We start from the raw sequence: 24,833 nt of genomic DNA on the forward strand, positions 1-24,833 counted from the left end.
CTCTATGGATTCTCTGCCATCTTCACCCTGATCATCTTTAATTCTTCTCATCGTCTTCTTCCCCTATTTCATCACTGATTTGTAATTGATGGATTCTCTAGTCCATCTGTTGCCAGTGCACAGTATAATGCAAACCCTAGGGTTTTAATTGGGGATTGAGTAAAATGTGACTCACAGAGTTACAAGAGGACTTGGCCAATCAGAGACTGTTTCGTTGTAAGTCCACCTCTGCTTCCAGGAGTAGTCCATACCAGATATGGAAGTATTATAAGGGATCCAGACTGCCTGAACTAATGAACTCCGAGAATTGAAATGACGAGATAGGGCAGGAATGTTAATGTAAATATATGGGGTAACTGCAGTCAACTGAAGTACATTGGTTAAAGACTTGAGTGGGAGATGTAGTAAAAGGGTTTGCCATATAGAGGGTTAAAGTGGTTCAGAGTAGAGTATCACCCACAGACTGATTTACAAGAACACAAGACCTCACCTTTGGGGTCAGTCTAGTTGTAGTGAGCTAATTACAGAAGCAAACATGGAGGCACATCCTAGCTTGACCCCTTTTGCTGCATATTTGTTCATAATTCTTGGAGTTAATAAATACTTTCAGTTAACCTACTTAAGATTATGAAGACTTCATTACAATCTACTGAATGGTATCCAAAACCCTACAACAATAATGAGGCCTGAGAACCTTAGACCAACCTCTTTATGCATGCTTTGTAGTAATGCTATCAATTCATGCTTGTCATGTATTGACTAATTTCTCAATGTGTGCTCCAATCCTTTAGGATTCTTTCCCACCCAATTCCCTCTGCTTCATTTCTTCTTTCTTTTCAAAAAAATACTAGAAACCATATTTGTCTTCTTTTCCTTTCCAAAGGACTATGCTATCATTTTGTTTCTTGTTGTAAAGCATGGTCCAGTTTATATACTATGCAGACATGAGTTTCACTGTGGCATTTACAATTGACCTTATACAAACAGTGCTTTCATATTATTAACTGATGTGTGTTAATATGAATTTATTTTGCCTTAGAAACTTTTTAATATCATATGTAAATTGGTCAGATGTTAAGTTGTCTATTGTTTCTTTACCTTTGTGTCCTCTTGTAACAGAATGAATATTACTGTAGGTTAGATTTCCTGTGGAAGAACAAATTCAAAAGAGAATGCGAGGAGATAGAAACCATGGAAAACCTCAACAGGGTGTTGCTGGAAAATGTGCTTCCTGCTCATGTGGCTGAACATTTCTTGGCTCAAAACTGGAAAAATGAAGTAAGTGTTCCTTCAGACTTACACAAAATACATTTCTGGTATATTTCTAAGAGATAAAATCAAAGATGGCGGGCTCAATGGATAAATATATGAAATGGAACTAAACTATGCAAACCATAGCATCACACTTGGATCTATTGGTTGTGCTGCACTCATGAAGACTTGATCAAGCTTCACGTTGTTAATTACAGCAATTTTTTTTGTGCTGACAATGTGCTGAGTCATATGTGAAGAATTATCACTTTGTATTTTTTTCTGCAGCAAGGCTCAACACCCTAAGAAAATAAGTAGAAAAAAATGTGAGGACACAAAAAAAGTACAGTACAAAATTCAGATGCAGCAGAAGTTGGAGGCCCTCTAAGTGGGTTTGTAGTTCCTTCAACCAACTCTGACATGACCTGCACAGCACCTCCTGCTGGGAAGGGCACACACATGTGCCAGAAGTAGAATTTAACAGCAGCCTTCCACGATTCAGTGCAACTTCCCTTTAAGAGGAATAGACTGTCTTTTGAAAGAGCAGAATGGCTAGACCACATGCTTTCAGTGCACACTGCAGAGCACTCAAGCAGCCAGCAGCATGGGCCCCACTTGGACCAATTTTACAATTAATTAGATGAGTATACTGCACCAAGTCTGCTTGCTACCTACTTCAATACCAAGGAGTGCAGGCAGGTCATGAAGTGCAACCCCCACTTTGTCAATCCAGTTTTATGCACCATTTTGGTTCGCAACACTGTCTTGCAAAGATATCTTAGCAGAAGAACAAGGTGATTATTGCTTTTACCAGCCACAACTTCTGCAGATTTATGTTTCTAAAATTTCTGCATACATAAAATTAACATCATTGTGCTAATTCAGAAGAATTGTGAAATTTTGAATTTTGTGCCATACTAAAGTTAAGTAGCTGCAGCAAAAACCCTACTCCGGCAGAAATACTTTGTTCTGACCAAATTTTTTTTGAGATATTCCCAATCCAAGCTGACAGGACAGGGCTCTCACCTCCTGTCTTGGGCTTGATCTACATGATCCAATCTGATTGGAGCAGGCATAGCTCCTCCTCAAAGGCTTGATCTAATTTGCATCTTAGCCAACAGGCTGAGATGCCACTTTAAAAAATTGCTTCAAATAAAACTGAAATGTAACCTAATGACTTCAATCAAGCACAGCATGTCAATGCTACACTTGATCTTAGCCTTTTTTTCTTGTTTACTTTATTCCAATCCAATCAAGTCAAATTAAAGCCAATTCAGAGTCCCAACAAGTTGGGACATTCCCAATCCAAGCTGACAGGGCAGGGCTTTCACCACCTGTCTTGGGCTTGATCTACATGATCCAAGCTGATTGGAGTAGGTGTAGCTCCTCCTCCAAGGCTTGATCTTATTTGCATCTTAGCCAAAAGGCCAAGATGCCACTTGAAAAAATTGCTTCAAATGAAGCTGAAATGTAACCTAATGACTTCAACCATGTCAATACTACACTTGATCTTAGCCAAAAAGCTGAGTTTTTTTTTCCCAAAAATATACTTTATTCATAAAAATCTCAAATAAACCATTACAAGTCTATATGTCTATGACCAAGTACTACACTTGATCAATGACCTGACTTTTCAGCGCAAGTTGCAATGATATTTGTTAATCTGCAAGTATGTATTATGGTAGTGAACCTCCTTTAAACTCCATATTTCTATGTAACATATATAACCACTAATGATGTTGGGCTGAAGAATTCCCACAGAGAACTTGAATATTTCTTGTAAATTTCTTGCAAATAAAAAATGGCATTTTACAATCAGTCGAGTTAGTGGCCCTGTCAGACATTTTTGCATATTTCTCATTACCTAATTTGCATTTAAAGGATTAATAAATTCTCGGATAATATAACTGTTTTGTAATCCACCATTTTTTGTGCACATTTCTTTAGACATTAACATATGTCTGCAGTAGTGGATTGATTTATGAGTCGAAAGGGCAATAACAATTCAAAAAATAATTTTGGATTGAAAATCCAAGTAAATTTTAAAGTTTTTCAGTGTTATTAAGTTATCACCCACAAAATGCTATAATTGAACCATCCGTCATGTTTCATGCAAAAGTGAGAACATTTTCAGAAAAAAAAACAGTAGAATTTTGGAAAACATCTGGCCTTGCCAGAAAACTAAAACCCAGAAAACAGCCCAGCCAACATGGCACACAAAAGTTGCTCCTGGTTACTATTTTACCTTTACAATTTTCTATCAGCTCCCAGCAACACTTTAGTAACATTAAAATAGCAAAACCAAAATGAAAAGTTTGCTCATGCTTAAACAACTCTCACAGTGCCCAAGGATAACTTGCAGAAATTGCATTGTGCCACGCAGCAGATCTGTCCATCTGTTTATCTAATATGTTATGCTTTAAGGTTTTAACTCAAATGTCACATAAAATTTTTCAGCCACTGACATGAGAAGAATAGCTGGAGTGTTTTGATGTTACCTTCCTCATGGGTCTTCTCTAACTTTAGAAGATTTTTTTTAGATAGGCTGGAACCAATGCTAAAGAGTTGCACATCCTTTAAAACACATGAGAGGGAGCACTGCAACCCAGTGGATGTAAGTCAGACTAGAATAGCATATCAGCGTACAAAGTTTTGGTAACTACTTTAAATATTGAGTGTGGTTATTATTTTCTTCCTCAATCTGTAGAGGATAAGCATTAAAACCTGAGACATATAAGGTCATTTTAAAGACAGTCAGCCAACTTGATTGCCTCAGCAGAACCAGTGACAGTTGTGGGCAGGACTGGAACTACAAGCAGTCTCCAGATTCTAAGTCAGAGTCCATTGGGCACATTTACCTGGCCGGCCCAGAAGCAGGTGTGAAACATGTTCCTGGTCATCGTTGGTCGTGGATTAAAATTTCATGCTGGCCGACCAATTAAAGACCATCGAGCGTGAAATGCACTCTGTGGAAAGCTGAGCATTTCCAGCGAAGGGGAGTGGGGGGTGGGGAGAAGAGGGTGGGTGCTGAGAAAAGGGAGTGTGTGGACACCTGTTTCTGTTGTGTTTCCTCGGGAGAATAGCCACTCTGGAGCTGCCTTAGGGAGCCACAGACCTGTGAAAAATAAATAGCAATGGAAAAACTATGCAAAGCGTGTCTAGGCCACACATTAAAACACAAACCTCCCCAGGCTACTGTTAAAGTTTTATTTCACCCCTGATATTACATTCTGTCCTTTCAGATGAAAAGACTGCTTGGAGGAATCCATTATGTCTGAGGTGATTGTGCTGACACTGCAGCGCAATTAGGTCAATGCAGCTAAGATAGTGGAGACCTTGGTCCAAAACTGTTCTCCTACACTGCTGTAAAAAAATGCACTCTAAGATGCAGGCACTTTCTGTAACTATCAGCCTCAAACCTTCATGAATCTGGCAGCAATGAGCACATCCCAAGCTCATCTGCACATCATTATTGCCTCATGGCTGATATCCTCTCCCTCAATGATCTTCTCACCCTCGTCTGCTTTGATGTCCTCCTCATCAATGAGAACCTGTCACTCCCCCATCTTCTCCTCAGGCAGTTCTTCCCCCTGTTGCAGCAATAGGTTTTGCAGGGTGCATCAAACAATCGCAATGTGTGACACCCTCTGTGGATTGTACTGCAGGTCCACCACACCGGAACCTCATCTTCACTATCCATCTGATCTGTTCCACCTAAGTGCGAGTTATGTCATGAGCCTCATTGTACCTTGTCTCAGCTGCACTCTGTGTCACAGGCATCATCAAACAACTCCTCAGTGAACAGCACTTGTCTAGAAAAGCCAACCCTGTAGCGTCTGTGGACCCTGAAACATGATGTGGAGATGCTGGCATTGGACGAGGGAATAAACAGAAAGAAGCCTCACAACACCAGCTTAAAATCTAACAGGTTTATTTGTAGTAAACGCCACAAGCTTTTGGAACAGGCTGTCCCTTTGTCAGGTTTGTGATCAGAACTCTCACCCACAGGACACAAAGACACAAACTCAATTTATGTGAATAATGTAAATTGAGTTTGTAAGTTTGTGCCCTGCTTGTGCTTAGAACTCCCACCCACCTGACGAAGGGACAGCCTGTTCCAAAAGCTTGTGGTGTTTGCTACAAATAAACCTGTTAGACCCTGAAACATATCAGGGATCTGAGAGTGGCTCAGAATGTCAGAGCACGCACAGTCATTGAGAGTAATGCTCAAAGCTGGGTGATTTGGCATTGTCGGAGACCAACTGAACATTCAGTGAATGGAAGCCCTTGCGGTTCATGTTGTTCACTGCTTGATACCCATAGATCTGAATGCCTCGTGAGCGGAGATGATGGTGCCCTGCACACGTGGAAAGCCAGCGATTTGCATGAAGCCCATTGCTCTTGCATCCTAGCTTGCCTGATCCCACTCAAAATAAACAAAGTTGTGTGCCCTCATGAAGATTGCATCCACCACATCCTGGATGCACTTGTATGTGAATGCTTGTGAAATTCTGCAAAGGCCCCTGGAAGGGGCCCCTGGCATAAAAATTGAGTGCTGCTGTAACTTTCAGCAACACTGGCAGTGGATATCTTCCATCCTCTTGGCACAAAATCCTGCAGCAGATGGCAAATGTGACCAACCAGTTCCTTGGGCCTGTACTTTGACTGATAAAGCAAAGGATAACTTTTCCTTAGTTAGCAGTCATTTTGAAGCTAATGATAGATCAAGCCAGAGAGTTTGTGATAGTGAAGACAGAATTGATCTTTAATGAACAGATTTTTTTGTCATTTTCAAGATTTTGAGGAATGTAATAAAATTTGTGAATACTACGTTTTGTTTGTGTTTACTCCTGTTCATCTTATTATTTATTGCTTAATAAGTTGTCTTAGCAAATTATAGTCTATGATAAACTATGATCTGATAGTATGTATATTTTTCAGTATCTTAAAGTTGACATAGTCTCAGGGTAGCACATATTACCTAGCATACAATGACAAGCAATCTTGTTTGGACCCAAGTGCTCACAGCACTTACCTAGCTGTTAGGCAACAGTCATAGGGATCAAGTACTCGCTTATGGATTGGAAAATGATGCTGAACCAAGTGAAGACACTTAGTGAAAAAATCCAGAAATGTAAATACGTACCTTTTAGAGACTGTATCACTTAATTTATTTAAGCAATTTTTATCCTTTAAGCCTTGTTTCTCTATTTGAGATTTATTATGTCTGATTAAACACTTACTGTTCAGGTTGGTATTAATGAGAATGACTTTAATAAGTTCTGTACTATGGAACAAAGGTGTCATGCATGCACTGGCAGAAAGTTGCATTAAATACCACTCTAGATAAATCTGCAAATTGTGATTTATAAGTACCTCCAAAGTACTTTCACAATGTAGCCACTTACCTAGTATGAAGGGGATTATCACCCACACAACCCATCAATATTTAAAGAGACCATTCATCCTTGTCTGAGTTATTAACCAGTTCAAAAACAGTGCAGAATATATTCACAATCCCTGCCATGTTGGAGAATGACATCTACACAGTTTTTATCAATTCACTGCTGTTGATGTAAATGGGAATTAAATATTACGGGGCAGATCTTACCAGCTCATCACACCAGTCTTATCAGCGTGATGAGTTGGTAAGGCCATGAGAGAGGCAAAAAACTAGATTCACACCCGGTTTCTCGTCTCTTGTAATGATACCGGCCCTGAATTGCTGGCATAATCAGTCTCGCACCGAGCAAGTGTGCGAGGCTGATTTTAATATTTAAATCTAAATTTAAATATAATTATCCCAGACTCAATTGCTTTAACAACCTCACCGGTGAGGATCATGTATGGTCCCCAGCAATCGGGACCACATTTGATGGCGTCGCCAGAGGGACTGGAAGCCATTGCAGTCTCCGAGGTGATTAGAGGCAAGGATGGGCAATGCCCCTTGGGCAGTGCCAACCTGGCACTGTCAGCCTTGGAACTTGGCAGTGCCAGCCTGATATCCATAATGCCCACTAGGCATTATGGAACTCCCCACCAGGCACCGGGCAGTGCAGAAGGGTGGAACCTAAGGGGAGAAAATGGGGCTTAAGGGGAGGGATCAGTGACTGATGGGGAGGCAGCGCATGGGGACTGCGCACTCTGCAATTAGGGATCGCCAGGGCAGTCAGGATAGGGTAGGTGAGGCAGTGTTCAGGGGAATTCGGGGGAGTGACAGTCTTCCAGTGTACTATGTACTATTGTGCAGAAGTGAGTGATGCCCTCCAGAAGTCACACTCAGTCTCCTGGCATGAATAGACTCTGTCCACTCCCCCTACTGGCGTAAGTAGCACAAGATAATGACTGACAGCTCGCCCAAAAATGTGATTCTCTCCCGTATTCATGGTCCATCGGCCCTTAGAATTTTTTCAATAGGATTGCCTCCTAGGGCTTTTTATTACCTAGCTGGTGCATCATCAAAAGCAATCCCTAAATCTTTTTGTCTATACTAGTTTTATTTTCTGGTTGGTGACATTCAGGTAGAACCAATAATGTACTTATAACATGATTAATGTCTAGGTCATGAACAGAATGTATTTGCTGTCTTAGTACTCATAATCAGTATGTTTTGCATGGAAAGAATTGTTTCTTTTCTTATATTTGGAGTGTGTATTTCAATGAAATAATTCAGCAGCATGCATTTGTGAGTTTAAAATAAAGTAATTTATTCTCACATATTTACCCCAAATTAACATAATGTCATACACTTTATCTCATACACACACACACACACACACACACACACACACACACACACGCATGTACAAACAAAGTTGGGACACAGATAAAACTCATGCACTTTGCAGATTATAGTTAATTTGGTTTTTGATTTACAATTTTTAGTCCCAACATGGCAGAGCAGTGGCTTCTTGAACGGATTTGATGATTTAAAATTAAAGTGATGGTCTTGTACAGCAATGCATTCACAGCAGGTTGCAATGTTTACTGCAGTCAAATATCCAGAAGATTGGTTCTTGAGCCTTTGAATATTAAGGCAGAGGTGAATAGATTATTGCTGAGCAAGGAGGTGATAGGTTATCAGAGTAGGCAGAGTTGAGATTTGAGGTTACTATCAGATCAACCATGATCTTATTAAATGGTGGAACAGATTTGAGGGATTTGCTCCTTGTTCGCATGTTCAATAGAGAGAAGAGAAGAGAACCTGACTTTCTGTGGGCATGGGAAGAATATCAGAAATTCACACGAAGAAGCACTTATATCCATTTGCCTCAGATTAGTGACGTGCCCACTCCATCACCCTGTAAACGTGTTATGGTCAGCACTAACAGCATTCATAGGCACACCCTCACTGAACTTCAGGGCATAGATTGTTAAGAGGGATATAGTCATTTTTCATTTTTGTTCGCAAAAGTTAGACACATTTAATCAAATGAAGAGGAGTCCAGTTAGCCAGCATGCAGATTTGGGGAGATGGTGGCATAGTGGTAATGTCACTGGACTAGTAATTCAGAGAGTCTATCTGGAAGTGGGTTTGTTTCCACCACGGCAGCTCATAAAATTTAAATTCAATTTAAATTCAATAAATAAAGCTGGAATTGAAAACTAGTCTCAGTAATAGCAACTATGAAACCATCATCAATGGTTGCAAAACCACTGTGGTTTACTGATGCCCTTTAGGCAAGGAAATCTGCCATTCTTACCTCCCTGGCTGATGTGTGCCTCTAGAACCACAGCAATGTGGTTGACTCTTAACTGCCCTCTGATATGGCTGAGCAAGCTGCTCAGTTCAAGGACAATTAGGGCTGGGCAACAAATGCTGGCCTTACCAGCAATGCCTACATCATGAAAGAATAACAAAGAAAACCTGTTACGTTAGGAAATAATGCATGATTGCAATTAGGCATCACAAATGTTCAGACTAAGTGCTGAATTTAAGCTTTCAGTGAAAAAGAATACGCCTGTGCATTTCTAATGTTACATCTCTCATTTGCTTGGCAGGACCTTTACCATCAATCATATGAGTGTGTCTGTGTCATGTTCGCATCCATCCCAGATTTCAAAGAATTCTATACAGAGTCAGACGTTAATAAAGAAGGCTTAGAATGTCTACGATTACTGAATGAAATTATTGCTGACTTTGATGATGTAAGTATACAACAATATTGTCAGCCTACAGATATAATGGTGTGATCTTTCCAATTGCCAGGAACCCTTTATTAATATTCTGATGAAAACTCTTGATGGAAAAAATGCATTAATCTAGCTTACTACATTGTAAATCTTTTCCCCAAACCATTTTTTGTTCATATTTTCATTTTAAACAAGTACAAAATAAATGATAATTGTAAATTTAGAGACAAGTACAAAATATGGGGGCAGGAAATAAAGCTATTGTGAAGATGCTCTATTAATTATTGGATAAAAAAGAGTAGAGCCAAGTGAAGACTATTCCAATCAACTGTACAATGGAAGAGAAGCGTTAGACAAAATTAATGTGGTCCAAAAGATTGTGGCGAAGACAACTATCTGCAATCCCACCTCAAATTGGATGGAATCACAGAGGAGGATGAAGGAAAATATGGGCAATAAGGTAACTGAAGCTTCGACTAAAATTTCCTTCTCTCCACTCCCACAAAGACCATTCCTACCAGCCTTCACACACCCGAGTCCTCCGTCTTTGCAAACTACTGCTCTATCTTCAATTTCTCTTGCATCTGCAACATGCTGATGCCTACGAAATCCACGCCCACCTTTCCCACAACACAATGGTAGATTCTCTGTAGTCAGGTTTCCAACATTGCCAAGGCACTGAAACAATGACATCCTTTATAACTGTGAGCATAGCGCACTGTCCTCCTCAACCTTTTTGACCTTTCTGCATATGTAACATTTTCAACAACACTATCCTCCTTCAATGTTTCTCTTCCATTACCCGGCTGACTGAGTCAGTGCACTTGGTTCCACCCTTTGTTTTATCTGATTGTTACGAGAGCGTCTCCAATAATGCTTGTTCTTTACACCCAGGGAGTCCCTAAATATCTCTTAGTGGAGTCCACTTAATTTCTCATTTACATGCTGTGCCTCAGTGGCATCATCCAAGACATGGCACCACATTCTAAGTTCACCCAGGTGACATTGAACTTCTCCATAATCTACCTCGCCCTTCCACTGTGTTCTGAGAATAATTATCCAGCACCCAGTCCTGGAAATGCCACAATTTTCTCCAGTTAAATATTGGGAAAACCAAAGCCATTGTTTTCAAATCTGCTGCATTCTGTTTCCTTGCCATTGTTTCTGTCACCATTTCATGCCACTGTCTCAGGTTGAGTCTGATTTATACAATCTCAGTCTCCATCCTGATCCCGGGTTGAGTTTCTGACATCACAAAGTGCTCTGTAATATGGCCAATCTCTTTTTCTGCCTTAGCTTATTTGATCATGCATGCATAACTTTGTCACCTTGAGATTCAACAGCTGGAATTCACACCCCGCCGTCACTGCCAGCAAGAATGGAGAATTTGGCTCACAGCCAAATTTCCATTCATTGTAGCAGGACAGGAGAATCCCAGCTGCAGGTGGGGGTCAGAGAATCCAACCCAACTGTTCCAATGTTCTCCTGGCCAACCTCCCATTCTCCATCTTCCACTAACATCAACTCATTCAAAACTGCTGATTATATCCTAATCTGCACCAAATACTGCTTGCACATCACCCCTTGCTTCTGTGATTACTTCCATTGACTTTTAGTTCCCCAATATCCCCAATTTAACATTATTAACACCATGTTCAAACTTTTTCATAATCTCAATCTGCTCCTTTGCAACCTTTTTTAAAACCTAGCTGTTTGATGAAGCTTTCAATTATCCTAATTTCTCCATTTCTGGTGCAACATCAGTTTGTGTTTCATCAAATTTTTGTACATTGAGATTATTTTCTTCATTAAAGGCACTAATTAATTGCTAGCTACTTTTCAACTTTATTGAACACTCCTGAAAGAGCTCTGATGAAAGGTCATTCAGACTCAAAATGCTGACACAATTCTCCCTCCACAGATGCTGCCAGACCTGCTGAGATTTTCATGCATTTTCTGTTTTCAGATACCAGCATCCACAATAATTTGCTTTGATGAAAGCAAACCCTTGTTTACTTGGATTCCCTATGATCCAGAATGCCTCCTTTTTTTAGCCCATTACCTAGGAAATTGATAATTGGCAGTAAGATGCAGATTGTGTCACACATTCCCAATTAATGGAGTACATCTGCTGCATAATAATCTTCTTCAAAAATGGACTGAATGTGTAGTCCCACAAGACCAAGTCTTTAACCAATAAGCAGTTTTCTTTATTTCAGGCAGATGAATAAACAATGAACACAAAAGCAAAATACTGCAGATGCTAGAAATCTGAAATCAGAAAACATTAGAAACATTCAGTAGGTTTGGCTGGTATTGAGAGTAGTGGGGACGACGACCTATAATCAAAACTGGAAAATCCCCCCCCCCCCCTCCCGCCGCATCCCCTGCCCCGGTATCAGCAAACAAGGCACTTAATACTTGGAGAGGTGTTGATTGCCTTGAGGAGAGATTTCTGCCCCCTTCTGGACAGGACATCCTGAGAATTGTTGCCAATCAAATGGCTGCCAACTATCCAATCCCAACAGCGCCACTGGGAGCAGGGACCACAGCAAAGACTGCACCCAGTCCCCAATACTGAAGAGGTAGAGCCATAGTGGGAGGTAAGTGGCAGGGAGGAAGGAGGGGGCAGAGTTGCAGTGGTGGTGGTGGTGGAGGGCTAGTGGGGGGCAGGGACCTAGAGGGATGAGGAATCAGGGTAGACAGGCCATATGGAGGGAAATTGATGTTGGGACCGGGGTATGGGCCAGGTTGAAAAGACTTGAGGGGATCAAAAGGCCTGCAGGGATCCTCCTATAAATTGTTGCATTGTTGGAAGGGCAATGATTGGCAAAAGAATGGAAAGCAACATGAAGAAAATCTTTTTACACAACGTTGGGGCCTGTAATGTGCTGCCTGAGAGGATAGTAGAGGCTTTCAAAAAAGAATTGAATAAGGATCTAAAGAGAAAATATTCCAGGACTAAAGGAAGGGCAGAGGAGTGAACTCTTGCAGGGAGGTGGAATGGACTAAATGGGCAAAATGGCCTCCTTCTGTGTTGTAACCATTTGACGGCTGGAATTTTACCGGCTTGCAAAAGGAATTCTCCAATGGCCGCGGGAGGAATTTTACAAACCTCACCCGAGCGAGGTCTGTGATTTGGTGCATGGGAAATTCATCATGGATTGTACTTGGTATTAATTTTTGTTTTTCCTTTTGCTGTGCTTTGCTGCTAGATTAGGTGTGCATTTTTTTCAGATGCTTTGTGTTATCTTTTATACATTATGCAACGTTCACTGTGTTTCTGCCAGAGTATTTTGGGGATTTGACAACCCCATAGTTTGGCTTTCAGAATAACCTTGAGCACTGACATTACATACCCTCATCCTGTAATTTTCTGCTTTCAGTTGAAAAAAACATTTCTCCACATGTTGCCACATTTCTCTTTTTTGGAATATATCGGTTTTAAATTGAAATTAATATTTCTAATATACTTGAAATTATGCTTTGTACTATGTCAAAACAATGTTTTGTTTTGTTGTGTTAAAACAATGTTGTTAACGCCTTAAATATATACAAATCTCTGTCATCCAAGACTATTTATATGGACTACTCAAATTACCATTTCGATGTTGATAAAACGATTGTTTTTCTTTCAACAGTTATTGTCCAAGCCTAAATTCAGTGGAGTAGAAAAGATTAAAACTATTGGGAGCACATATATGGCAGCAACTGGCTTAAGTGCTGCAACAGTTCAAGAGTACAGCCAAGTAAGATATATTCTTCTCTCTATCATTAGTTGTTTCTGATGGTCCATTCTCAATGCCAGTCACTTGTCAATTTCAAAAAGGCAAATCATAATTTTAGAAATAATCTTTCACAAGATATTTTGATATTTTTATACACGTTGGATAAGTTCTTTGGAGAGTGGCAGTGAAGGAGGTGATGCAGCATCATGGAAAGTGGGACAGCTGCCAGTGGAAACATTAAAATCTGAGCCATCACATTTCCTGTGACTCAAGCAGGCATCCAATAAACAGCATGGTCACTGCTGCTCAGTGCTTTTATGGGATTGCTGCTCCCCACTCTTTAAAAGGAGGCATTATAATTTTTGGGTTGTTAGGGAGATGGTGCTAGGAGCTCAATATAAGTTCTTTGAAAGTTAAGAATGATACAATTTTTCTTCCACCCATGTGAGGGATTATGGATTCTCTTTGCATAGTTAGGATCACACATCCATTGTTAACAGGAGTAGGCCATTCAGTCCATTGAGCCTGCTCTGCTATTCGCTTGAATCATGCTTGATCTGTGCCTCATGTCCATTTTGCTGATGTTGTTCCATATCCCTGATAAGCCTTACCTAATAAAAGTCTTTCTCAATCATGAATTATCCAATTATTTTGGAACATGCAGCCTTTCTCAAAAGGCCGTTGCAGATTTCTACCACCTTTAAGATGAACGGCCTCTAAATTTAAAGATTAAGGTGATGATTTTCCCAGTACGAATTACCTCATGACGTAGAACTCACTGAAATTCCTGAGATCACCTGCACAGGGTGGGGAGATGCAGCTAGTGGCTTAGCTATGTGGTGCGGGAAGGTTTGAGTGCTCCACTAAATAGCAGCAGCCTGAGAAAATGGCAGGTGTCTAAGATTCCCTGAAGCCAATAAGTCTGGGTCTTTTGGTTTTAAGGAGTTGGCAGTGTTTTATCAGAGTCAATAGGCTTGGCAACAAGCCTATCTGACATGATTATTTACTTGTATATGGTGGGTGGGCTGTCAATTTTGATGCCCATCTATCCCCAGTGTTATTAGGGAGAGCTCATGTCTGGGATAGGAGTCTGAATATTTTATGTGTCCTTCAATGGCAATATGTCTAGAGGGGGCCCATAAAATGTATCCCTAAATCTAAAGAGTAGCAAGTGTGCCCTCCCTCATGAGGAACTAGGTTATTGCCTTAATGCTACAGTGCACTGCTGACTGGGATAAACCAGCCAGGTCTCCTCTTGGGACTGGGAAAGATCCTGAGGCATAGAATTTTGGTATGATAGTTACCTTCACAGCTACTGGCAGGGCATGGGGGTAAAGGGATTGCACCTCCAATTCTCCTGGACCATCTGACAAGTGTCTGTCACAACGTCACAGCTCAACTATTGTCTTCTCCAGCCTTGGTTTTCTGTCATATTAGGGATGATGTCCCAAAACTGTACACCGTACCCACAGGTAGCAGCATTAGTATCATGAGGTGGAAGAGGCGGAGGTCAAATGCTGCAACCTCTTCCTCCTGACCTTTGGCCTTCCGTCTGGGCTCTGGCTGGTCACTGGTTTCTACAGCTTGAGAATGCCATGCTTAACCTTTATGCTTCCTTGGATGAAGTACCATCTACCCGAAAGCACTAAGTTCTTCCTTGAAAGTGTCAGGAATGGAAACAAAACATTGCTCTGGGAGACTGGCAGCCTCACCCTCCCACTCCCTTGGATGACCAGAAGACAGTTGGAGCTAAGTTCTTGGCACTTCTGGGGCAGTAAGTATATAGGTAACTCCATTGGCGTAACAGGCCACGCCAAAGGGATAGTTATCCAAAGAAATGCACAAAGAACAGAACTGCTCCAAGCTGGCCTGTTCAGCATATGCTGGGTTTCACAATGAAAGAATGCCAAAATCTGATTTGAATAGAGGCAGCTGATGATTTATAACTAAAACAGAAAATGCCAGAAGATCTCAGTAGGTCTGACAGCATCTGTGGGGAGAGAATCAAGCCAATGTTTCAAGTCTAGATGACCCTTTGTCAGAGCTCTGACTAGAGTCATCTAGACTTGAAACGTTGGCTCTATTGTCTCCCCACAGATGCTGTCAGACCTGCTGAGATCTTCCGGCATTTTCTATTTATCTTTCAGATTCCAGTATCTGCAGTATTTTGCTTTTATCAGCTGATGAATTAAATGGCTAACTGCCTCCATGAACTGCACATGCGTGAACCCCAACCTGAACACCCACCCTCCCACCCGCTCGCCCCCAAGAAATTTTGGGCCTTGGTGTGGAGGGGGGGTAGAATTGACAGATTTCTGTCAGTCCTCTGAACTTTAGCCCTTGCCTTGCTTCAGCTCTGTCACCTTTCTGGAAGTCTGGACATTTAATAGAAGTTCAATTCATGGCCAACCTCCAAATCTCCCTGTTCTATTCCTTCACTTGTTTCAAAAGGTCTAATAAGGTGAAAATTGAACACAACTGGATATTGCAGCACTTCTGAGTTTGCCATAATTGCACATTTCAACTCTCAGCAGGAATACAGCACTCACACCTCAGTTGTTTTGTGCAAATAGCCAGATTTCAGCTAAACAAAACCAAATTAATATCCACTATCGCACTGGTGTCTGTTTTGATCGCAATGGGCCTGCTAGTTTTCCAAAGGCCAGCCCTGCTTTCACAGCTTCACAGGGCAGTCAGCAAATCTAAATTTAGCAACATTTAGGGGCATCCTGCGAGAAAAGAAATAGAAAAGGTAAAAAAAAAAGATTATTCTTCTTTTTGCATTGAACAAGCGGCCCTTCAGCTTCCAGATCACTTGAAACCAGACAACTGAACTACCCTAGATTCTAATAAACAGAGCTGAGATCTGACTGATATGACTCCTGTCTAATGTGTTTGATTTTTTTCTTGCTCAATTCCAGATGGATGGTCTAGCAAACTCCCATACTCAAGCACATTGCGGCAATTTTAACATTAATCAGTATTGTTTGGCTCAAGAAATAATCAATGGTCAGAATTCTCCCATTTTGACCACAGTTGGGATTCTCTGGTCCTGCTACAGTTTTGGCTGACTGCCAAATTCTCCATTCTCACTGGCAGCCAACATCAGTTCACCACACGTCTGCTAATGTACAAGATATTGTTGAAAGAGATAGAAAAGAAGCAATCTGTCCAATTTCAATCAGCCAAAACATTCACTATCATTTTTTGGGAAGTTCTATCACAGTTCTAAAATGATAGTCTTGAAAAGCATTTTAAGAACATAAGAACATAAGAAATAGGAGCAGGAGTAGGCCATCTGGCCCTTCGAGCCTGCCCCGCCATTCAATAAGATCATGGCTGATCTGTCGTGGCTCAGTTCCACATTCCCGCCCTCTCCCCATAACCCTTAATCCCCTCTCTTATCAAAAACCCATCAACCCGCGTCTTAAAAATATTTAGCGAGGTAGCCTCCACCACTTCAACGGGCAGAGAATTCCAGAGATTCACCACCCTTTGAGTGAAGTTCTTCCTCAACTCCGTTCTAAACCGCCCCCCCTTTATCTTGAGGCTGTGCCCCCTAGTCCTACTGTCCTTTCTGAGCGGGAAGAGTCTCTCCACCTCTATCCTATCCATCCCATTCATCATCTTATATGTCTCAACGAGATCTCCCCTCATTCTTCTAAACTCTAACGAGTACAAGCCTAGTTTATTCAGTTTATTTTGAAACACCTGAACTTTTTGTCAAACATAACAAAGCATCTTTGGCAGGACCTGCTCTTATTTGTGATTTACAGCGCAAACAAGAGCCAATTATAACGATCTGTGTAGTTATTAAACATACTGCTGTGGTTTCACCGGAATTGTTATACCTATGCCCATTTTACGAAATGAGTGACATGCTTCAGCACCTAAACTTTCAAAGTAAAAGAGCTTTATTCGAACCTGTAGATGAGTTTAATTTGATAATTGCAGCAGCAATTTGAATTGCTAATTAGAATTCTAACTATGAAAATTATTCATCTGTTAATGATAGCAACCAATTAAAATCTGTTATTTGTGGTTGCTCAGAATACAAATAATGTGAAGAGCCTTATTTACCCTCTTCATTGTTTAGTATATCTCAGCAGTATTGCTAGTGAGGCTATATAAAAAATATGCTGTAATCTTCCCCATAGTGAACTCTTCATTGCTAAAAGGTACTTGACATTTTGCTTCTCAAACATGTGTCTGTATAACGTGTACTGCAAATACAGATTATTTCCACTAAAATGGTTGTTGTTATACAAATGGAATCATTTGTTTATCCTAGATGTGAATTATGTCAAAAGGAATAAACTGTTGTTTAGTTGAGACCGTGTTACATGAATAATTGCCAACCCAGAAAATAAAGCTAGCACTGATCAGTATTTACTAAAGGGAGAGGAAATTTAAATCTAAAAATTGCGCTTGGGTTAGGTAGGGAATCAAAATTTGAGAAATTTGTGTCACAATCCAAACTCTGTTCCAACTGATCTACTTCTGACTTTAACTGAGCCCGGGGTGGTCAGGCAACCAACTTGTTTGAAGTATGTGATTGTTACTGAGGCCATGAGCTTCATTCCCATGAATTTAATCGCTGCCGGCTAAAGTTTAAGCATCTGAAAACCCAGGAGTTTTGTCAGAATGAGGGCTTGGCAGATTGAGGAGTTGAATGTTTTTAAAACCTACCTCCTAGATCCAGGAGCCTACTTGAGGAGCTTCAGTGACTTTCCAATTCCACCATGAGGCACTCAACCCTCTCCCACACCTCCCCATCCCCCTGCCCACACCGACCTCCAGTCTCTTCACACTTTCTGAATTTCCCTTACCAAATGGCCCTTGATAGGTCATCCTCACTCTCTAGGGAGCGACATGGTGGTAAAGTTGAAGTGTAAAGCGCTTAGCACGATTGGCACTGGTTTTCGCAACTGGTGCCATTTTACGTGCGCCAGATTTCCAGCTCAGTCAGCCTCTCACTGGAAATGGGCGGGAGGCAGGTTAATGTATAGAAATTTATTATAATGCTATTTTACATCTGCTTAGTGAGCTGGGTGCTCAATCGTCTGGGCCCATGCCCCTTCGTGACCCTGCCGGGAAAGGTTCGCGCTGGTGAGCGCAAGGATGAGGTGCCCCTTGGGCAGTGCCAGACTATCAGGGCCATCCTGGCACCTGGGCAATGTCCACTGGGCAGTGCCAGGAGGTGGGGCCAATGGGGAAGGGGCTAATATGAGTGAGGGGCCAATGAAGAGGGGGCTCAATGCCACTCTACAGGGATTGTGGGGGGAGGGAGGGAGAGGTGTCCCACTGCAACCCTGCAGCTATCGGTGGGGGGGAGGGAGAGGGGGCCCACTGCCATTCAGTAGCATCGGTGGAGAGAGGGCAACGGGGCAGGTCCACGATTGGCTGGGGGAGGGGGTGTCCACAATCGGTCTGTGCAGCAGGGAAAGGTAGGCAGGGATTATATCTCAGGTCACGGGGAGCTGCCTCAGGTAACCTGCACTAACAGGGGCCTGACAGCTCTCTTTTCTGTCAGACCCGTGCTAATGTGCGCATGTGCAGCATCAGAGGCCTGCACATGTGCACTACTTCCCTCTACAGACTTTCGGGCACGTTAAGCTTGAAGAGTGCGTATGGGGAGGGGGCTGAAAACGTGCCCAAAGGATGGATCTGAAACTCTTACTTTCAAGTCCACCCTGCACTTAAAAAAAGATGGTAAAATTGCCCCTTAGATTTCTAACCACCAATTTCCTCCACAATCCCAGTGATTCCCCACCTCAATTTCTTCCCAGGCCTGCAGCACCATCCCTAACAACCAGGTCAGCAACTACTGATTTCCAGCCCACCAATTTCATCGCAATGGCACCTAGCCCTTCCACCCCTCCACTCTCCCCCAACTGCCAAGGTCTCCAACCTCCAAACTGGTGCCACCCTCCACACCATCCCACCCAAATTCATCCCATTTCAGCTCCAAATATAAATTAATAAAATCAGGTTGAACAAAGATTGCACTAATCCCAGGTTATGTGAAGGCAGTGACACAAAGACAGTTAAAAGTCCCGATGAACAGAAAGAACCTGGTTGTGAACACTAACCCCTCTCTTCTCTCCAATTCCTTGGAACAATTCATGTTCTTCATTAAGAACTTTGAGCAAAAAAAATGCTTTTGAACTGTCATTGTGCCACATTTAATCCTCACTTATCTTTGTTCTGACCCAAAGTTAGCTTCACAGATGTGTTTTGGCTCACTTCATGTGATGGAGATGAACTTTCAAGCTTGACTTGGGAAGATCATTCATGGAAATGTCAAAATATTGGGAAAGGTCTGGTGACACCCACCTTCTTTTATGAATAGAAAAGTTCAGCCAACTCACTCTTCCTCAAAGATTCCCAGTTCATGTTATTTGCCTCGCTGACCTCAATTTAACTCAGCACTCCCCCCTCCTCATTTTAATGTGACACTTTGCCTTCCTCCTCAATCAAGCCTGATTTCCTCCACTCCAATTCAAGATTATAATTTTGTCCTTCTACCTCCTTTACTTGTGCAGTCTGATTCAAATTGGTGCTTAACATCCATTTATCTTGCAATTAAATTATTTTTAACTAAATCTGTCAGAGCAATTTTATTGGACTGGAAAGCACAACAAGACAAAGTAAAGTAAATTAGCATGAATCAGTAATCCTCTGCAACCCATGAAACAAAGTGGTGGTTCTACAATTGGCACAACATTTTCAGCAACTGATACCACAAGAAGCAGGAAAATGGTAGATACAACATGCAAGACAAAGTAACTAACATCATTGTATCTCTTTGATCTGTGGAGGGTTAGCAACATCATTGCATCAACAATATAAAATATAATCATTTATGATATGTTTCTTAATAAATGCCTGATCATTTTTTTAATAAACTTCTAAATTACAAGTGGAAAATGGTGTCAATTTTGAAGCAGGGTAGTATTTAAAATATTTGAATTTAGATTTATAAGCTATGTGAATCATTGTCCTTTGGTAAACTATTTATTAAATATTATCACTCCATTTATTCATTTTGCAGGCTGTCCAGCACTTAATCTTTAACATGAGTCTTGATCCATGTTTTCCCTCAATAAAACATAATTTGCTTAATAGCATTTTGTGCATTTTTAACTTCATCCTTAAATTTGTTTTTGTTCAGTTCCAAATCAATATAACTATGGGTGGCACAGTGGTTATCACTGCTGCTTCACAGTGCCAGGGAACTGGGTTCAATTCCCTGTTTGGGTCACTGTCTGTGTGGAGTTTGCACATTCTCCCTATACCTGCTTGGGTTTCCTCTAGGTGTTCCATTCCCTCCCACATTCTGAAAGCCATGCTGGTTAAGTGCATTGACCCGACCAAGCACTAGACTGTGGTGACTGGGGGATTTTCACAGTAACTTCATTGCAGTGTTAATGGAAGCCTTACATGTAATAAATAAACTTTAATTTTCATTTGTAAACTGAGTTGTCACCATGTAATTTGATCTGATGCTAAATTTCCTTTGGTTGACAGGAGGCAGACAGACAGTACACACATATTGGAACCATGTTAGAGTTTGCATTTGCACTCATGATAAAACTTGATGTGATCAACAAGCATTCTTTCAATGACTTTAAGTTGCGTATTGGTACGTATGTTTATATTGTCTCCTTTCATAATATGATGATGTACTAAGTACTTTGTTGGTGCTTTCAAGCTACAGTTCTGACTTGAGACCACTGTCTGCTTGAGATGTTGCTATGATGGTGACATTCCGGTCCCATATTCCTTTCTGAAAGACAAATGAATCTGTATCGATGCGTGCTTGCACGCTATTCTTCATTATGGATTTATAGACTAATACTGACTTCAGTTGGTACAGTCAGTACTTGCAGCACCCAGTTTTAAATAATACAGTACAGAAAGGTTTCATTAGAAGTTGTTAGTTTGACAGTCAGATAAACGAAGTGTTGAATCAAGATCTATTCCTAATCTAATTCCTAATCTATTTCTAATCTAATCATCTACTCATTATTATAGATAGATCTATCCATCCCTTGTTCTATGAACCTTAACTTTCAACTGGACATGTCAGTTGTAGGGGTTCTTAAGAGAGGGAGAGGAGGACAAAAATATTTATTTTCCTCCTCCTTTACTGAATCACAGGTTGATTCTGTTACTAAAGTCAGTGTTACCAGTCTGGTAGCAGTCTAGTTATAGGTTAGTGGTTCAGCAGCAGTAAAATCTTGCTTCCACGCCATCTTTTATATTTGGTGGGATGGCCAAAGTCCAGGCAGCCATGATCTCTGCTGATTGCAAGGCAGTAAAGTTTCTGTGACATGATATGGGAATGGGGGTTCACTGATAGATTTCCCTGTACCCATTTTTCCTACACTGATCCAAAACAGCTTGTTGCCAAAAAATATTATGTCGGTAAACGCAGTTACGTTATACTAAATTAACCTGGTGTAAAGTGTTTCTTTACGACTGAAAATATCTAATCAAGTGATTGCATTGTTTTATTTAGTAATTTAAATTTAAATGATTAATCAAAGGACTGGAGTTGCACCTGCCTGCAACAAATGGAGATGGAGGAATTAACACCCCCCCCCCCCCCCCCCCCCCCCCCCCCGCCACCACCACCCCCAAGTCCTGTCTGCCATATTTGTTGTGCACTTAACTGTCACTTCTCTTAATAACAATGAAATCATTTGCAAAGTGACCATCTTTTTTTTTGGCAGGTATTAACCACGGTCCTGTCATTGCTGGAGTGATTGGAGCTCAGAAACCACAGTATGATATCTGGGGAAATAGTGTCAACGTGGCTAGCAGAATGGACAGCACAGGAGTCCTTGGCAAGATACAGGTATTCATATCTGAACCCTTCTATATTGTTCTTCAGATTCAAGTCCCTAATGGATGCTCTTCATATTCTACAAATAACAGTCTTTTTTTATGAACAATTAGCATATCAAATACTTCCAAACTCAAGGTACAGTATAATCTAGTTATTTATAGTGTCCCAGAGTGGAAAAAGGATTTAATCATAGAGAGGAAGAGAGATTGTAACAAGGCTAATTATCACCAAAGACTGTTGATTTTTAAAGCTGTTTTTTGTAATTCTTTTCCAAAGAATAAATTCACCCTCATACTCTTAACGGGAAGCTGTACGCAACAGAAATGCATCAAAATATAAATGCCTGAAAATCAATGGAGCACTGTCTCTGAGCCATGCTTCCTTCAAGCCTAGCTCCCTGCATAGACTAGTAACTTTACTTTTCAGTGTTAACTCATGTAACTTCTACCACATTCAGAATTATCATCATAAATATTAGCAGAAAGTTTTGCGGAGTCATTGCTAAAGACACACCTTTTATAAATCAGGAATTAATAAATAGAAGAATGTAGCTTGCATTACAGTGAGCAAAAGCACTGGCATCCAAAAACAAAGATAATTGAGAATAGCCACCATTTGATATACCATTGGAAAATTCAGTCACTGTGTCATCTGAGATTTCAGGGATGAATTTTACAGTTCTTCACAGCCCTTAAGTGGATGATTAACTGCTACTCAGGGCCTTATTCTGCCTCTGCCACAAGTTTTCAGTCTATGAGGAAAGACAAACAGTCTCGCAGCTTTCACTCTAAGAGCTGATAAGAAGAGGGGCTACTTCTGGCCAGCCCCGTGATTCCACATTGCTGCCACACAGATTGCCATCCTCAACCCACAATCGCTGGTCTCCTGGATGTCTCCACCCAGCCCCAACATGCCGTCCTCATCCCGGCCTGCCTTGATCTTCCTGACCTCCACACCCCCAGCAGTCCCGATATCCTCAACCCCGCCCCCCACAATAGTCCCAACTCCACCTCCCACATTCCCCCACACCCTCACCCGGATGGCCAGCTCCAATTAGGCCCTTCCCTCCCTCTGCCCACAATCTCCACTGCAGAGTGAAAGCGGGACCACCCCACCCCCGCTGATCTACCCCCACATATGCCCCTTCCCTAATAGGCCCCATTCCTTTGACACTTCCCAATGTCCGATGGGCAGTGTCAAGGTATTCCCTGAGCATTACCAATTTGCCCTTTGGGCAATGCCAGGGGCCAGGTTGGCACTGCCAGTCTAGCACTGCCCAGAGGCTTCCGCCATATCCCTGACTTCTGGGGGGGGGGGGGGCGCTTCCATGACCTCCCTTCACTCCAGCAGGGTTGGGCCATCAGCTCCCTGTTCGTGGAGAGCTGTTGTAAACCCCACTGGAGTGAATCTTATGGTGGGGGGGATAGAGGTTAGCAGGCCTGGTGACTTCAGTCCTGGGCCCACTAATGATATGAAAATGCCGATTACAATATTTAAATTAACTCCAAGCCGATTTCTGCCATGGAGCCGACAATGCTGGAAATCCTAGCAATGGAGACGCACGGAAGCCATGGCACCCAGTGTGGGTCCTGTTAAACAGCTTCTGCTGATGTTTCCCAGTCCATTGCGCTGTCCCCTGTGTGTTCAAAATGATATCCTTATTACTACTTTTTAAAATGGATTTTCTGCTGAGAATGGCTGCCACATGTCACATGACTGCAAAGTTAGCCCTTTGTTATGGATATTGCAAGAATAAAAGAATACTTCACTCAGCCTTCGAATTTCATACCTCATTGGAATCAAGGGAAGCAGAGGAAGTGAAGCTGAATTGGCTCCCCCAACCAGAATTATTACAAAAGGGAGGAAGATCAAAACTCATTATACTGGAAACAATTCCTGTAACCACTTTGTCCCTCTTAGAAGGGACCTTGGAACTCTAGAGAGAAGCATGGAAACTGTTTGTTAAGTTACAAATAACCATTAATGCATATGTTACATGACCCAAGCCTCTGGACTTTTTGGACAGTTTAATAATAGGCACATAACAATAACAATAGGCCCTTAGCAATTGTCCATAACAATAGGCCCACCAACGCCTTTCTCAGGAGGCTAAGGAAATTTGGCATTTCTGCTACAATTCTCACCATTTTTACTGGTGCGCCATAGAAAGCATTCTTTCTGGGTGTATCACTGTTTGGTATGGCTCCTGTTCTGTCCAAGGCTGCAAAAAACTACAAAGTGTCGTGAATGAAGATGAGTTCATCTCATAAACCAACCTCTCATCTATTGACTCTGTCTACACTTTCCGCTGCCTTGGAAAAGCAGCCAGCATAACCAAGGACCCCACACACCCCAGACGTATTCTTTTCCACCTTCTTCTGTCAGGAAAAAGATACAAAAGTCTGAGGTCACATATCAACCGACACAAGAACAGCTTCTTCCCTGCCATTCGAGTTTTAAATGGACCTACCGCGTATTAAATTGATTTTTCTCTATCCCTATTATAACTGTAACACTACATTCTGCACTGTCTCCTTTCCTTCTCTCTGAACGGTATCCTTCGTCTATATCACGTGCAAGAAACTATACTTTTCACTGAATGCTAATAGATGTGACAATAATAAATCAAATCAAATCAGTAGTGTGTGAATAACTTGACTCCCTCAGTATGCCACTATCTAATAGGTACTTCAGTGGTTATCTTTTTCCCTTTCTGCTGTCAATTTCTACATTTCTGACATACATGTAGACACCATTCCTTTGATGTTTTTGGAGATGTCTATTCAGTACGCAGCTGATCAGGTTCTGAGCGTACACTTCTGCATTCCCATGTAGCCTTCATGTGTCTTCTGGAAAAGATCTCTCCA

At 41.5% G+C, this 24,833-nt stretch overlaps 1 protein-coding gene across 5 annotated transcripts in view; it reads left to right on the forward strand.

Moving 5' to 3' along the window:
- Positions 1-24,833, forward strand: part of adcy2b (adenylate cyclase 2b (brain)) — a 668,382-nt gene that overhangs the window by 637,271 nt on the left and 6,278 nt on the right. For 4 of the 5 annotated variants that reach the window (XM_080205342.1, XM_080205332.1, XM_080205324.1 and 1 more), the window contains exons 21-25: positions 1,120-1,278; positions 9,253-9,399; positions 13,026-13,133; positions 20,643-20,757; positions 21,851-21,975. In XM_080205342.1, the coding sequence (XP_080061468.1) occupies positions 1,120-1,278; positions 9,253-9,399; positions 13,026-13,133; positions 20,643-20,757; positions 21,851-21,975 (654 nt within the window). Of the gene's footprint in view, positions 1-1,119; positions 1,279-9,252; positions 9,400-9,608; positions 9,845-13,025; positions 13,134-20,642; positions 20,758-21,850; positions 21,976-24,833 lie in introns of those variants that run through there. The other variant, XR_013888839.1, reaches the window with a different exon arrangement.

Source organism: Carcharhinus amblyrhynchos, chromosome 2 (genome assembly GCF_965287045.1).
Source record: "Carcharhinus amblyrhynchos chromosome 2, sCarAmb.v2.hapA, whole genome shotgun sequence".
NCBI lineage: Eukaryota > Metazoa > Chordata > Chondrichthyes > Carcharhiniformes > Carcharhinidae > Carcharhinus > Carcharhinus amblyrhynchos.